The sequence below is a fragment of the Perissodus microlepis genome, chromosome 23 (assembly GCF_051167445.1).
Source record: "Perissodus microlepis isolate ML-2025 ecotype Zambia chromosome 23, ASM5116744v1, whole genome shotgun sequence".
Taxonomy (NCBI): domain Eukaryota; kingdom Metazoa; phylum Chordata; class Actinopteri; order Cichliformes; family Cichlidae; genus Perissodus; species Perissodus microlepis.
Window position 1 is genome coordinate 15,995,172 of NC_140482.1, and position 17,798 is coordinate 16,012,969.

A 17,798-nucleotide genomic window follows, 5' to 3' on the forward strand; every position below is an offset into this window, starting at 1 on the left:
AGAGAGAGAGAGAGAAAGAGAGAGAGCAAGAGAGAGTGAGAGAGAGAGAACGCAAGAGAGAGGGAGAGGGAGAGAGAGAGAGAGGGAAAAGGACTCAGGCCTCTCGGTGCAGCTTTTGATTAGGAAAAACAGGACTGGTGGCTGATTAAATCAGACCCTGAAGCAAACTCCTGTGTCCAACAACAACACGTGTCACCCTTAACACCTTCTAGAATCTCATCCAGAGTCATTTTTCCAAATAAAACAAAAGGTCCACAAATCGGTTTTGGCATCCCTCCAGTCAGCCAGCTGCTGGCGATAATCCTACCAGTGTTTTCTTTTTCTAGCAGCTGGTGTTACCATGCCAAACTGGAGCTATTTTTTACATCATCAAAAATGCCACGACCCCTGTCAAATACAGGGTATAATTAATCTTCCATTTTGCAACATAAAATGACCAGACGAACTTGTAAAAACAGCAGTGAAAACTTCACCACAAGCCCACCTCAGTGGCCACGGCAGGCTGCTCCAAACAATCCAGGAAAACTACTAAATTGGTGGTTTTGTACAACAGTGAAGCAGGGGGGTGCAGTGATTACCCTAAATGGGGCCCAGCTCTTCCATCACTGGCTTTAGTAGTGCATCACGGGGGGACTTCATTTACTCCAATTACCAAAAAAAAGGGGGATATCGTTTGCAGCCAAGCAGTGCAGGACAGTGTTTGCTCATTCAGAGGCTGTCGGCGTAATGCGAAAGGCTTCTGTGGGAGACGGATGTGGGCCTGTATTCATCTTTCTCTCTCCCAGTGCTGCAGTCTCTCACAGTGAGTGCAGCACCACGTCTCCTTTCCGTCCCCCAGTGGGGCCCTGTTTACTTCCCCTCTACCCCCATCCCGCTGCCTTTCAGAAACAAGCTCTCAGTGATTGTCTCTGCACCAGAAAGAGTCTATACCGCTCACACACTCGTTTCCTCCTTCATTGCTCAAGAGCAGCTTCGTCTGTGGGCCTCTCTTTGAACTCAGCAGTTTTAAATGCTTCCACGTGGCTCCACGTGCACAAGCCCACCTTAATAGCAACATAACACAATGCATGGTTCTACCAAAGCTACTTGCTCAAGTCGGAAGCTGAATGTCTGGAAAGCAGAGGGAGAACTGTCGACATACAATCTTATCACCTTTTTACATCTGTAAAAAGATGAATCATCACTGATCCTCTCTCTGCATTTGCTCTCCTAGCTGGTTAAACACTGGGGACAGCTAAAGAAAGAAAGAAGAAGCTGAAAGGAAAGTCAGTCCACAGTCAGAAGTCCCTTTTTGAGATCTCTGACCACAGGAATGAGACAGTGAATGCCAGCCATTACATAATACAGCACAGTTCCTCGGTTGGAGACTCATGCTAGCATGCTGCATCCATATTTTCCCCCAGCTTGGGTCACTTCATGTGGATTGCAGAAAAGACTCATGCATTTATATTAGATTCACACTTTATATGTATCCTAACCTTCTGCTAAGCCCTGCTTTGGTTAGCTTTTTCTCCCATAAGTGGTACATGGCCACATAATGTACATAAGTGGTCCGCAGGTGCGCATGCGCTGTCAAATTAAAAAAAAAAAAAAAAAAACGCACACCAGATAAGTTGTCCGCTAGAGTGGGAACTTCATATTTCTAATTGACCCTGTGCACGAGAAAATGCTAACTTCCTGGTTTGAGACCGGATGTAGGTTTGTACATTTCCGGTAGCTTTACTTTGCGGTCAATCGCTACTGCGAAGATATACTCCAAAATCATGTCCAAAACTCGAAAACGGAAAGATCGCGTTAAGTTACAAAGAGCAGAAGGTGGGAACACTCACCACTGTTGTGTCATAAAAAATCTAGTGATCAATTTTGACGTTTAAAGAATTTAGATCGATCAGTTGTTTACATCACTCAGCACAAGCAGAACTGCATTACTGCAGCAGAAGACACATCGTCCACATTCAGAAGCACATCTCTGTATAGTGACTGGTCTTATGATTTAAACAGGCAAATGTTCAGCATTCAAACTACAGGTGGAGAATAGTCAAACCAGATGTTTCCCCGTTATGTCGATATCAGCTAGTCAAGTACACACCTACACAGCATGTTAACAAACCGTGAAAAAAGCCACACAAAAAATGCATGATTGCTGGTAACGGTTTCTATACATTAGTATGTATGAAGGGTATGTTGTGACTTACCTTCAAAATTACAGTGGTCCCTCGCTATAACGCGGTTCACCTTTCACCTCGCTGTTTCGCGGATTTTTTAGTGCAAGTTTGCATGCTTATTTTTTTACGTCACATTGTGTCCTGCGTCCTGATCGCTGTAGACGATCTCCTCCGTGACGTCTCTCCTGTACAGTACAGAATCGCTGCATCGATCGCTAGCAGTGTGACTCTGAAGTGCAGTGCTGTATGTCCACGATGTCCACGAAACGTTTTGCACCGTCAAAAAATAAAATTGGCTACTTGATTTCACCTATCGCTGGTTATTTTTAGAACATAACACCCGCGATAAACGAGGGACAGCTGAGAAATATAACATTTGAATCCCCTTTCTCTTTTGCTCTGAGGGGCGGGGAAAAAAATATCGACAAGTCGATGAACATCATTTACAGATCTATTGGGTAAATGCCCAAGACATCTATAGAAATGTAAATCGCCGCTTGATTCATTCATTTGCTTAACTTGTTTTGGAACGTAAACCAGGTACGAATAGGACACCGGAAACAAAGCTCCCCACAGGAGTTTCCGCACCGGAAGTAGCATATGCTAACGTGCACATAGTCAATTTCAATCAAAGAGTGTTGAACTGTTTAATATATCAATTGCAGCCAACTGCAGAGCTAATATGTTCAAGTTAAGCTCACTGATTTCCTGATACTCTATAGTATCAGCCTGAAAATTTTAGAAATGCTTATTATGATTAAGTGTAAACTAGGGCTGCCACGATTAGTCGACTAGTCACGATTACGTCGACTATCAAAATCGTCGACGACTGATTTAATAGTCGACGCGTCGTTTGAAGCTTTGTAAGATCACAAAAGATGCAGGAATAAGTAGTAGAATTTAAGAGTGTAATAACGGACTGAAACAGAAGATGGCAGCACTGCATGTACAAGGATGCCAGCTGCCGTTAAACCCCGAAGAAGAAGAAGTAGCTCTGTCCCAGAATTCATAGCGCAGCCCAGCTCAGTTTCCAACAATGGCGGCAGCAAGTTAGTTTTAATATTACTCTTATTATTCTTTCTGGGATGCATGATCTGATTAGTCGACTAATCGCAAAAATAATCGGTGACTAGTCGACTATCAAAATAATCGTGTGTGGCAGCCCTAGTGTAAACCATTTTCTAAATAACTTGGGTGAAGATCATATGAACCATTTTCTGCTACAATTAGCCATAGACCATCAGAGCACTGGATGTAGAAAAAAAAAGTCACGGCATGCTAATATTTCAAGACAGCAATAGTTTACCTCCTTAAAAATGAGCACTTGGTAAAAAATTTTAATTAAAAATATATTACAAATTAACCTAAATTACAAAAAGAATGTGAAGAAACTCTTGTTGTAGATGTCTATGTATTTGGTTGATTAATTTAGAATCACTGTGCTGGTACATGACCCAGTTTGGGCTGATTTTTAGGTGTTGGACTAATGGCCTCACATTTGCTTCTAGAATACTTTAGTATACAGAGGAGTTCATGGTCAACTTAATGGCTGCAAGGTGCCCAGTGTCTGTCATTGCCAAACAAGCCCAAATCATCACCCCTTCACCACCGCAGATCCTGTCATGTTCTTTGTGGAGAGAAAAGGCTTTCTCTTGGTAACACTTCCAAACAAGACATACTTTTTCCACTCGATTTCTAACTGTGCTGTAATGAAATTTAACATGCTATCTGAGGCTTACACAGTCTCAGAAGTTACCATGCTGTCAAGCTGACATCTGCCTTTATCCTCATATAACAACACTTGGTACCTCGAGATGGGATTGTGAGTCATGGCAGTGTCAGCTCAATATGAGAAGAAATACTGCCCAGGGATATTTTACTTGTGTGCACTCTTTGATTCTGCCCTCTTATCAAACAAGATGAAACAAGCCTGCAGGCTACAGGTTTCTTTTTTAGCCTTTTTAGCCTTTTTTAGACTCCCTCTCTTGCCACACCTTCACATTTTGATGATGGAGGCCATGCTGGCACACCTTATCAGGCATGTTAGATAGCTAATGATATTGCAGGCAAGTACCATTTGAGACAGTATTGACATATATATGTGTACATCATGATGCAAGTTGCTTCAGTAGCTTTCACAGGCACTACCACAACATCTTTCATATTGCCCTGTCAAAATCTGATTGCATTTATTTCAGTTTTTGGAAACTAGACGATGCAGAGAAAGAGTGCAGTCGATGGTCAATTTCAGGGCTGCACATCACACATAACGCTAATCCATGTACCACTGTGGTCATGATGTTATTTAATCAAATTAATTTCTTGCTCCCATCTGTGCCATAGTCATTAAAAGGAGGCTATCACAACCCCAAATCTAATCAAATATTTACTTTTATTATTTTACTGTCAATCTTAGGCAACTGAAACCACAGGGTGGGTGGTAGCATGCACACGTGCGCACATGCCCGTAAAGTCAAATAGTAAGTCCATAAAACATGGTTTAGGGTGGCCCAGGGAACCAGTATCATTATAGATTTAACATATTACAATGGTAGATTAGGCAAAGACTAGCAACACACACACATGCGCGCACACACCCACGCACACGTTTCTGTCTATAATGACGAATGAGACCTGCCAAAGGTACAGTTATTTCTGTAAGTGCTCCAAAAAAGCCAGAAAGAAAGAGATTATTGAGAAGAGAAGAGAAGAGAAGAGAAGAGAAGAACCGTCTTTAACCATTACCTTACTTTGGTTTCACCCACACATTTAAACTACTGCCAGAAAATCTGCAAACTTTAAAAGACATAAAGACACATGAGTAGAGTTTGGCTCCAAATTCTAAAACCCATTTTCTCATCTCTTATCACTCTCTCCCTCTCTCTAAATGAATTTTAGCAGAGTTAAAATGTGCTTTGGGGTAAAACAGTGCAGAAGAGGACATACAGATGCACACAAATAAAAAAAATTAAATTAAAAATGAAATAAAAAAAAACCCAAAACAAAACAAAAAAAAACATGCCGCTGGGCAACCCAGAGTTTAAAAATATCTGGCACTGCACAACATTTTAACTGTCTGGTTCTCTGAATAGTAATGCACTAAAGGAAGGCTACATTAAAACTAATTTCCTCTTCTTAGGGCCAAATAGCCATGGTCTGCGTGCTGGAAGTGCAACAATGAGGCAGTCATTCCTGTTATTGAGGAGGGAAGAACCACAATCAATCCACAAAGATGTTCTTAGCTGAGTAGCAAGGTCAGGATTTTTAAGCTTTTTGGCCACATGATACCAAAGCAGTGTCCTTAAAGTGGACCTGTTACAGTAGTGGATATCATTTTAAGATCAGGAAATGCAACAATAATTCCTGTGGGTCTAAAGCTCAGGCCTCAGACCGCTCTAAACACTTGGTTACAGGCAGTTTTTTCTACTCTTGTACATGTATGATGTCAAAAAAAGAGGATATCCTTAATATGGTCAACTAAAGCACAGAAGCCCCACCCACATGCTGGTCAGTAATTCTGTTACTGACTGGCAGCCAATCAGAAGAAACTTTCTTTCAGACATTGGATGAACTGAGGAGCTGCACCAAGGTCCAGCACAAGATGAATAAGGATCATTTAAACTGTGAATGATGCAAAATGACTCCACTAGAGTCCAATAATAAAATAATGGAGCTGGAAATCAGCATAATAGGCCCCCTTTAAAATGATTATGATACATGCATCCAAACCAGTAACAGGGAAAATTCAACTTGCCACAGTGTCACTGTCATTTTAAGTGATTTTCTTGTTCGTTCTGCCTTTTAAGATCTGTCCTTTTATACTGGTTCCTTTCACATGACTCTTTCACTTCCAAGACAGTGGACACTGACAAAACAAAGGCCTATCCATTTGAAATGTCAACAGCTTCACTCTGGAGCTAAGGAGTGAGTCTGTGTGCGTTCCTGCATAATTTGGCGGGGGACTTGTAGCTCATTTATCACAGGCCTTGGGGGACTGCTAGTCTATCAAATTATGTGGTCTATTCTTCCATCATCCTAATCCTCATAACCATCCCCCCCAGAGTCCTGTATCTTTCCCCAGCTCTCTTTTTAGACAAAAAACAAACACTCACATAAGGTCAAGAGCTGATGCAGATCATAAAGCCACAATCCAATCATGCAACAAAAACCTTTATAGACTGCTTATTGTGACAGAGCACGCTCAAAATACTCCACCATCCTTTCATTCATGCCATCGTTAATAAAGAAACCTAAAGTCTGGTTTAATGTGGCTATACTGGAAATACTTACAGGGATTAAGTTCAAGCAAGCATCATGCTAGACAAGACAATACAGGCAAACAGAAACCACTAATCAACAGGTAACAGGAATAATGCAAACTCCCTATTAAATCGTCTGAGATGGACTCAAATGGGATGTAGGAGTGAAAGCTCCAGGAGGCCACATGTGGCTCCATATGTGTAGGTCTTAACCACCTGAGGCATTAAAGGCATCATCTGAGCCAATGATATTTCTTAGTGAGGGTGGGTCCACAGGGGACAGGCATAACAGAGCTAGACCTCATATTTTTCAACATAATGCAGAGAGCTCAAGTGTGAAAGCACTGCAGATGTCTGGCAAATAAAGGGACCAGCTGCAGGTGCCATCATCGAGGACCCCAAGGGAGTAAGATATGTCCAAACTGTAGCTAAATGTACAAAACAATAGGCTGAAAAAAAAGAAAAGAAAGAAAAGCATACTATATACACACACAACTGTGATGAGGACTTTGTCATTTTCACAGAATAAAACAGTTTTTTCTTTAGTACTCCGGGAGCCTCATCTTACTCGCACATCTTATAAAAAGTATATCATTTTTTTCTCCCACATTTTAGTAGCTTTCTGTCTCTCAACATTCCTGAGAGGTGCCCTTCAATATAGTCAGGGTTTCTTTGTGCAAGCTGGCTAGATAAAACATCCTTTATCCATTTTCTTAACCACTTGTCCAAACAGAATCACGGGGGAGAAAACCTATTCAAGAAGTTAAAAGATGAGGGACTGACCTAGAGACAGAACAAGATGGACCGACCTAACATACCAGTGGTCAGCAGTTTTCTTTATTAACCCAGGTTTTCTTCATACATCTAATTGCGGTCACATAAAAGTCACAGACTCTAAGGCAAGCCGAGAAAGTACCATCTACGTTAGAAGACCTGGTCATAAAGTGTTAGGGCTACAAACACTGAATGTGTGTGTGAATGGGTGGATGACTGGTTGTGTAAAGTGCTTTGGGGTCCTTAGGGACTAATAAAGTGCTATACAAATACAGGCCATTTAGTCTTTTAAATCTATAAGTAAATGTGCCTACTTACCACTCTGAATATGGTTTATGTCTAACGTGACAGCTGACATTAGAGCCCTTAAATGTGATTTTAAGAAAACTGTCCCCTACTAAAAGAATATGTGGAAATCCTTTTAGCATTACTAAACAATTTTATTGATTAATACCAATAATCTGTAATCTGTGACTCGGGAGAAATTTTCAGGAAGAAAAAAAAAAAAAAAAGCACCTTTTAAAAGTTGGTGTTAATCTTTAACTCTGAAAATAACCTGTTCAGGTTAAGCCTGCTGTACCAGTTCCTTGGGAGCTCGAAAAGCATCACCATACCTCACCCTCTTAATCTTCCATTACAGTGCACACCTGAGTTTCCCCGAACCTGGCTGTTTATAGTGAACAGAGATATAAATTCAATCTATGAGGCTAAACTGGCCTTTGTGGGGTTTGGAAACTGGGAAGAAACTGGTATGTGAGGAAGAACAAACAGAGCATTTGTTGGGGATTATTTTGAGCTATGGATCAATAACGGTGTTCCGGTGGTCATTTCCATCAGCAGGCTGCTGTAGGTGGGACTGAAATTTAAAAAAAAGAAAAAGAAAAAAAGAAATGAAAATAATGTGTTGTTCAGACAACAATAGAGTCCTGTGGTGCACAGGAGTAGGACGGGCTGCATTTTCGTTCAAAAGAAAAGCTCATTAGTAAGATAAAGGATGCTATAGAAGCATTGCATTTAAGGTGGTAGTATAATTGCTTTAAAATTAATACATTTTCTCCCTCCGAAGGAAGGGAGTATGTAATCCACTATGTTTGTTTATGTGTTTGTTAGCAGTCTAGCATCCACATATCATTTTTAAATTTCGTGTGATGGTAGCTCAAACTGTTTTAATTAGGTAAAAATCAGATCACACCAAATGTGAAAAATCTGTGAAAACTTTCAATTACCCACAATTTTTTTGTATCATCTTCAGACTTCAAAACAACTTACTAACCTTCGGGGGACATGAGTACTTAGGTTGGCTAAGCACCTTGACCTTCGTTGTTAGCACCCAAGGTCAAAGCTGACCTTACTAAAAAAAAAAAAAAAAAAAAAAAAAAAAGGAAAAACACACAAAATAACGAGTAGTACACTGGTCTTATTGATTATCGTTGCTATTGCAGATTTTGGTATGTAGGTTATTTTGCTTCCCCTTAATAACGGATGCTGTGGCCTGTTGAGAATGTGAAACGGTTTTACTTGTGAGTCACACGGCAAAGTCTGTTAATGCCATGCAAGAAAACAATCAGAGGAGTAGGTCAAAAGTTTAAAACCTTTGTGCATGCTTAAAATTGTCTGTGTTGAAAACTATACTGTTAGTTTATGCTCCATTCAGCATGTATGCAAACAAAAACACAGACACACACATGCACGCACATCCTGTCTACCTTTAATTATTAACCAGCTGGGCGTGACCTCTACCACTACCTCCATCTCTGCCTCTTTTACACATTAATAATGAAGACTGAATGTGTCTGTGCCTCTGTGTGTGTGTGTGTGTGTGTAGCCTCAGTGGTCACTAATGCAGTGTGTGCCTACGTCATGTCATGTCATGATGTTTTATTAATGTGGTGTACACTCAAATAATATACATTTCCAAAGATCAGCTCAAAGAAAAAGGCTGATAGATATAAATAATAAAATGTTAACTATCAGTAAACAAAGTGCTGAACGCACAAGATGATCTGCCCAGTCTGTCCTGATTTCAGGAGAAGTTTTTAATGAAATTTCATCTCTTTGCCTCTGAACAGCAGAGTGCAGTTATAAACTCTGCAGGGTCTTCTTTGGATCTAATGGATTCGACATTAGCTCTCACGGGAAATCTGAGAGACAGAGTCTGTTCATGGTCCTGAACAGACTCCAGACTGAAAGCCTGAGGATACAGCTTCATGAACACCAGAAATATCATAGGAATCGCAGACAGTTGAGCATGAAAGACAGAGAGGCTCATATTAAGAACGTGGCTCTGATCTTAGAAATGTGTGTTTATAAAATAAAGATGTCACAGCAGTCCATTTTCAGCGGGGTTTTTTTGTTGACCCCTGCTGTACATACACTATAAATCTTCCCCATGACTGAAGTCCTAAATTTATTTTCCATGACAAACCAATTTATTTGTCCTGGTCTGTAGAACAAAATTCTGGGGTCGGCTTCACAAAAAGATCCGGCCTGTGGGATTAAACCAGTCTTAATTTTGTTCTTATAGTACTCTATTATGGGTTAGACTGATTAAAGCTAAAAGAATTATACATCTTACAAAAAGGCTAACTCAAGACTAAGACTGATGTTAAGGTAAGAATCAACAAAGGAGGAAAACTCAGAATTTGTGGTTTGCCAACACTGCTATGGCAAAACCACTCAGAGGGGAAGTTGTCCTTGGATGCTGCAGGAAATATAAAGCAGTGAGGTCATCATCAGCCATTCTTTCTTGCTTGCCTTGGCCGCAATAACAAGCAACAGCATCAAAACTCTGATACATATTTGTGCTTTGTTGAGATTTTATACAAACAGAAAGTTTCCTACACTGCTTACAACGTCTACTATTGCAATAAAGTGAAACATCCCTGCAACTGTTCATGTTTTTCCTCATAATTCTCTGTGCCACACAATTTGTATAGATTGCAAGATAGTTAACGACTAAACCGCTTTGATGTAACTGGATGAATCAGGCATTTATCTTCGTGGAAGTGAAACCAGCTAGGGAACAAAGGGTCGACACAGCCCAATGCCTCGAGTCACCTTCATGTGACAGATCCCTGTTAAATGAATAATTTGTGCTCTACTGTTTTAACTGATGCAAAAAGCTACTGCTAATATTGATCAAAACATGTGCAAAGCTTCTCAATATGTGCAGCTTCAAACTGAAGAAAGTGATAGGCCCATACAGTTAGCCTTCCAATTAATAGCTAGCCAAGACTGCTAAAAATATAATCATTATTGTGGTTCTTGTAAATGCACATTTTATGATAATCTTGAGACTGCACATTAACCAAATCCATATTATCATTTCTTCAGGAAGACTGATTATAGAGCGTGACTGCAATCAGCGCAACTGTGATGCTACTCTGCTACATGTGCTGCAGATAGTGCTTTTTATATTGTAAAAATAGTAGTGGAGCAACTGATTATGCTGTTTGAAGCCCAGAAAACAGAAGCAGTATGTCCTCTAAACACAACCTTATAGCTGAAACTTGTCTATATGAAAACACTGCACAGGATCTATGTTAATTTAGTATGCAAAAATCAGATTTGCTTTGAGTGCAGGTTTGGCATTTCAGCCTGCAGAAGACTTGTTTAAACAGGCTGAATTAATGTGCACTCCTAACAAACTATCCCTTGATTTTGGAGAAATATCTTCATTTCCTTGTAATTGGTCTCAAAAGTGGTTTAAAACAAAGAACAAATTTAAGAAATCAACCCCAAAAAGCTTTAGTCAACATTACAACAACACTATGGTATGTCTGCATTGTTCTTCATGTGTTAAAAAAAAATAATACTAAAATAAAATGTGTTTTTAAAATTTATTGCCCCTCTCCTGCAGCAGCCTGAGGTTTGCTGATAACAAGGTGGTTAATGAGCTACCCTTCTACTTTACCTCCACTGCAGTGAAAAAATGCCCAGTCGAGTGCCAATGCTAGTGAAAGCTGCAGGCTTATCTCCTTATTCACACATTAGACTGCACCTACTGCACAAATACACTGGAGGCTATTGTAACAGGAAAAAACAGATTAGGTGAGTCAGGCTCAATAGACAATGTCTCCATTATTTCACCAAATTTGTAAGAAGCACTGAAAACAACTGTCATTAATTTGGTTGGTTCACTTTCCATGTTCCATGTTTCTCTGCTCTGTTCTCGCTTCTCTCCTTCTAGTTCATCTTTTATTGCCTTCACTGTCATTTCTCCTGGTCTACATTTGGCTTTTAAAGCAGCAACAAAAAATAAAAATAAATAAATACATAAAAAATATTACTATTTTAGTTTCATGCTGCTGTTTTCACCTGATACTTCTGCTCTCCTGTGGTGTAAAGAGTGAAGCTGAAACAGGTTCCAGAGAGACAGACCAACTCATACGTGTGTGAGAGGCTGTGAAAGGAGTGGAGGACAGAAATAGATAGAGAAAAGAGCTCCCTGATATGAAGAGGGCTGCTGCTTTGTGGAGAACATCAGTTTGTGGAGACATCAATTTAGTAGTATTCACACGCAGATGACATCCCCTCACACAGACACCAGATCCCAGGCCACTGTCAAACTGTCCAATCATCCACTCAAACACATCCTGAGGCACTTTCACTCAAACAACCGCACGCATTCTTGGCCATTTCATGAGGACCAATTACAGCCCCACAGACCAGCAGCTCTGAATGTTCGAGAAGCCAGCTGAGACAGTGATTCTTTCTGGATTCTCTCTTGATTATCATCACAAAGACTCCCTAAATCTGAAGCTGAAAATACAGCAGCTGGTTTTTTTTTTTAAAGACATGCAAATCACCAAGGAAGGCTTGAAACCAAACTCTGTGTCAGCCTGCAGCAGACATTAATTCTGAAATTCGAGGATACGCCCACCCTGAGATGACATACCACAGTACCACAGCAGCAGCAATGTGATTAAAACTGCTGTCTGTGCCGCTTCTCACAGGACGCCTTTAAAAAAACAAACAAAAAAAAAAAGCATTAGGAAGTCAGGGAGCACAAGTAGACGCGCATGACATACTCAAGCTAACAAGGAGATTCAAAACACATGCAAATATTTATGAAGCAGGGTGAATACTGGCTACAATAATATAAAGTTATGTATTTTTATGATGGAGTAAATGACAGAAGAGGGAGGCTTAAGGCTAAATAAAAGCAAAGAAGAAGAAAATGAAAACTTAGGAACACAGGACAAATGCAGGACTGCCTACTACATATACACATGCCATAACAGCACTCTTTTTATAAAAAGGGGAGCAGGCTTAGAGTTTAGAAAAACGGAAGCTGCTGGGAAGTAGTCAAAAAAACAGAATAAAGTCTGCATCTGTCTGCAAAGCCAAAACAGGAGTCTGTAGGTGTGGTGTGCTCGGACAGGAAGCTGGCTTCTGTCCCACTTCCTGTGTATCACAAGGAAGTGGAGATTGAAGATAAGACTCAAGGTGGATGGAACAAAATGAACCATCTCTATGGAGCAAAAACTGGTGATGAATTCCATGAGGACTGTGGAAAAATAGTTTAATATTTTACCCTCCTTTTCTGCTTGCATCAGTTAATAAAGTGACAGTTTAGCAAGAGGGTAATAAATAAATGACAAACACATGCTTAGATGAAGAGAAAATGGAGAGAGGCTTAAGGAAACAAACCAATATCTTATCTGAACATTGAAGGCAATAATGTCACTCTGCAAATGCTTCCTTTTCGTGATGCCAAAAATCTAAAAAAAGACTATGAAAGTCATTTTGCACATTCTGAACAGAAGCACAGGTTTATTCTTTGAGGCTTTTGTGCTAACCGAGAGCAGCAATGGTTTTATAACAGGCTCTTAGGTAATAAATAAACTAGAGGGGCGCTTTGGAAGCATCCTCCACAAAGTACAGAGCAGCACAGACAGTTACACAGTTATCGTGAACTGCAATAGTGGAATGCCAGTGGATCGCCAACCAATAGGGCGAATACAACTGAAGTATCCCTCATCTTGATATTGAACCCAGACTTGCTCTCAAGTCATCCATCCATGAGTGAATGTTGCTTGTAGTGAAAAGTGTAAGTCCCAGTCCATTTACCAAATGAAATGAAAGCATGTAAATATTTTAAAAAGCAAAACAACAAAAAAAAATAAAAAATTTGATGGGTTAATGGAAAGAAACTAAACTCATGCACTGCTTATTTGCAATAACAACACACAAGGAGGTTCTACCAAGCTGAACACCTGTATTACTCCCATCACAACCACTGCTGTGGATATTTTCATGGACAGTAAGATGTGTGCAAACCTCACACATCCACTCTTCACTTCCCACATGTTTATTTTAAATCCCTCTGGATCACTAAAGTATGCCTGCAATAATCCAACATTATGTTACTCACCGATATCTGGAAGACTTCCTGTGTGTCATCAAGCATCTGCACCCTCATGGAGACTTGGCGTCCTGGAGGCTGGGCAGGAGGGCGCAGACCTGGCTCTAGGGTGGACACTCCAAAGCTTTCAGGAGCACCCAGCCTCTGCCCGGCTGTGGACGACCTGTCGGCTGGTTCGACCATGATGACAGACCTTACAGTAAGAGGCTATCAAGCTGCAGGGACCTCTGTTCACGTCTAGTGGAGAAAGAAAAGAGAATTTTCTGAAAATGTGGGGTTGGAGTTTGTCTCTTTGTATGCTTTGGGCCCTCACTATAAACAGCACAGTTGCATCACATCCTGTGTGTTAGTAAATCTGCATGCACAATTTCCTTAAAAGGCATCCTGATACTGCTTTTATAGGAATTCTAAATCCCTTTTTTGGGTGTCTGAAGGACTAAAAATGTCATTAGCATTTTAAGAAACACAGGCCAAACTGCATTAATGCAAACCTGAGAGATCTCTTGAATAACTGGAGGTGAAGGACGGCTTGAAACATGAAAATAAAGGACCTGTGCACCTTATTTAAAAAGAAAAGAAAAGAGAGGGAGTAAGAGGTTCTTTTGTGGCACTTTGCTTGGAGAGAAACTCCAAAGTTTAATTACTTCAAGAAATGTGTGAAATGTCTTCCCATATTTATCCAATCTTTGCTTTAAATTGGTCTTACACAATGTACAAACCAAAAGACATTTAATCTGAGTTCTTTAGTGATGAGCTTTATTTATTTATTGACTATAGTGATGAAATGAGTGCATACATAGCATAAACTTCAGACAGAATCAGACAGACTTGCTCACACCTAGCTAGACACTCACATATCCCAGCTGCAGAGCATGAAGTTGGGATTTCCTATGAGCCATTCACAGAGCTCTGTTTAAGGCCAGTTCAGACTTGAATAAAGCATCACAAGTAGGGCAGATGAGATACGGTCTGAGAACGCACAAAGACACTCAATCTGTGCCCCCCACCCCCTTTGCTTTCATTCAATTACACAACACCCCCACCTCCATCCCACACTTGATAAACCTCAACCTCAGACAGTAAATAACCCCTCAGGACTGCTGGTGATATCACAGCCGAGGAATGTTTTAGAAGACAGTCAGGGTGGGGGGCAAAGGACGAGGGTAACACACTGCTGTGCTGCCCTGACACACTAACACACAGGATCAATTATCCAGCGTTTCCAGCAATGCTCAGCAGACTTTGAGGTTTGTGTCTGGAGAAAAATTAAATATTAAAAAAAAGAGAGAGATCATGTACAGAGGCATTTCTTGTCAATAAATCATGACATCAATGTCCACTTCTAACCCAGTAGTAAACATCATTTAGAAAACACAGCTTCTTGTCCAAGGTCAACATAATTGATCATTATTATCACACAACAGATGTAGTGTGACTGTAAACTATGAGTCATCCGCTAAGCTGCAGTGGAAAAAAAAAAAAATCTGTTGTTTCCTTTTCACCAACAACTCTGCATCTGGATAAACAGTTTCTTGTAAATATTTGGGTGGTGCAGTTAGCAGGGAGACTCCACCATGGCAAACATCCACCCCGACTATGTGAGCTTCATTCACCACTTCCAATGCCGGGCCCATAATTCAAGAGCAAATACAGTGTGTCATAGGTTTGATGGGAGCTGTCCTGTTCCAAAGACTCCTATAAATGTGCCTGAAAAATACAGCTTTCCTTTGCCCAAATCTGGAGAATCAAACTGATGTATAATTTGTGGTTTTACGAGGACAGTACACTGTGGTGAAGCCACTGTGACGAGTATCTAGTTTGGGGATAAAGTACAGGTTGAGTGAATTTTTTGAGCCAGATGTCAAAATATTTAGGCAAGCAAGGTATAACATTGATGTCCTACATTGTTGTGTTGTGTTTGTGTCACATACACTGACTGAAATGGACTTTCAGCCATGTTCTATAATGACCCCATCCATGCACATTAGGGTGTACTCAATCATAATGGAAAACGAATGAAACCAAGTACAACAGCTGAGTTATAAGAAAACTTAGACTTCGCACAGATGTAACAAAGGGATGAGTTGGTTGTAGAGAGCTGTATTAGTTGCTGTATTCTGTAAAGCCGGTATTTTAACATGGGACCCTATGGGGATTGACCCACTTTTGGAAACGGCCTCAAGTGGCCACTAGAGAAACTACAGTTAGTGGCACTTCCTACTTTGGCTGCCACATCTTAACATTTTGAACTGTTGGTCAAAATAAAGAAACTTCGACATCTGTCTTATTTCTTTCATGATCATTCACACCTCATCAAACCTTTATTTCAAAATTGACCCCAGAACAGTTGACGTGATTTTTTTCCCCACAGAAATAACCAGGCTAATAACACCACACTGCACTAGAAAAAAAAACAAAAAAACAGCACCATCCTTAGTAACCCCTTCACATGAACTCACAGGTTACTGCTTCTCTACACCTCAGTCACAAAACCTGAAACTGGAGACATACCAAGGAAGTGACCTGACAATAAAAAGGGATCTGACATTCAAGTTACTCATTACGCCAGTGGGAACACTCCTTTGTTTCTGTCAGCCACTTCTGCAATGAAATGAAAGTGCCATGCAGTTGTTTACTGGTAGCTGTAACGGCTGGAAGAACTGAGACAGTGACCAATGCCTTCCTTCAAGCTATAGTAAAACTTACATGCCACTGTCCTGCTTGACAAAACAATGTTACATATTTTAAAACTACAAACTTAAACCTCCCTGTATTACCCAAGTCAAAAACCAGTTTTATAGCTCTAATAATTCACTGACAACGACGTATCAATTGCCCAGCTCATATTCTGCAGGCAGCAGAGCTGATTTGTTGTCTGCATGTCTTCAGTCTTTTAAAGAAAAGCTCACATAAGGAATCTACTGGGAACTAAAATAAAAATAATACAGCTTCTTCCATGCTGATTTCAATGACTTCACCATCATAAAAGAAATCGGAACCTTGATAATAACACACTACATGTTAAACTGACAATCAACTTCACCACCAATTAAATCTAGAAAGAGGGAATTTGGAAGCTGGGATTTCATCTCCTCTTTAGAGCCTGGGAGAATTATACATGGAGTTTTGTTGTGCAAGAGAGGAATACAGAGCAAGCTGCTCATGCAGGCACAAAGGAAGCTACTGTGGGAGCTTCCAGCAGCGGGGCTTTAACTCAGGGGGACCTAGGCCTCTCAACCAGGCTTTGAACTAGCTGAAAGTTTCCCAAGAGTTTGCCAGAGGGAAGCCAAGCTAAGAGAATCGGATGTGATTGCAAGTGCATGAGAGACAGCCTTATGTCATACAGGGAGAAAAGTTACCAATTTGATTCAGATCGTTTTCATACAAAGGATTACCAACTCTGACCCTAATCTGTTAAAAAATTAGATAACGCTTTGTCATTTTTGAAGTGAGAAGTCTGACATTACATAATCTGTGTAAGCTTGCACAGTGGGAACCGTCAGTCGGCTGTGAAATAGGTCTAGCAATCAGCATTTTGGTTAAAATTTCAAGGCCAAATGAGATGCAAGAAGCTGGAAGTCTGTACACAGACTGATGAGTGTGCTGGTTAAAAAAAAAAGCTAAATTATTGACAAAAGGAGCAGCAGAAACTGTGCTGTGAAAAAGGATCACTGGTCACAAGATGAAACTAACACAGCTGCACTGCTAGGCTAATGAAGGGAGCTTTGCAGTCGTATTTAAACAGCACTGTGTCAGGGCCACTGTAGAGAGAAAGTAACACGGTAGAGCTGGGGTAATATTCTCAGAAAACTCTGAATAATACAAACATTTACAAATAGTCAGAAAAATTGTGTTTTTGTCAAGGACCCACTTGCCTCACCTCATAAGGTTGGATCAGCATAGTCATAACACAATCATTTTATCATAATGTAATTTATAAAAAATTAGAATATGCATGCCGGGGGAAAAAAGTGTTATACATTCCTTGAAATGTCTGTGGAAATCTTTAAACGTCTTTGTTTGACAAACAGTCCCAAACCTGAAAATATTCTTGTAAGTACTGCCCACACAAATTTAAAAGATTAAATAGCACATAATCTCTGGCCTCAGTTACTTTTTCCTATCACAGTTATATCAGGATATTACAGATATCCTGCTAGTGGCATAACACATATGTCCAATACCAGAGATAGCAAGAGAGCGATATGGCCCTCAAAGATCCATAAGAAAGGA

At 40.3% G+C, this 17,798-nt stretch overlaps 1 protein-coding gene across 2 annotated transcripts in view; it reads right to left on the reverse strand.

Annotated features, from left to right (window-relative positions):
• LOC146361081 (FERM, ARHGEF and pleckstrin domain-containing protein 1-like) overlaps positions 1 to 17,798 on the reverse strand; it is a 74,075-nt gene that overhangs the window by 52,608 nt on the left and 3,669 nt on the right. For both annotated transcript variants that reach the window (XM_084922553.1, XM_084922552.1), the window contains exon 2: positions 13,575 to 13,802. In XM_084922553.1, coding sequence (XP_084778679.1) covers positions 13,575 to 13,748 — 174 coding nt within the window. In that variant the 5' untranslated portion in view covers positions 13,749 to 13,802. The remainder of the gene's footprint in view (positions 1 to 13,574; positions 13,803 to 17,798) is intronic.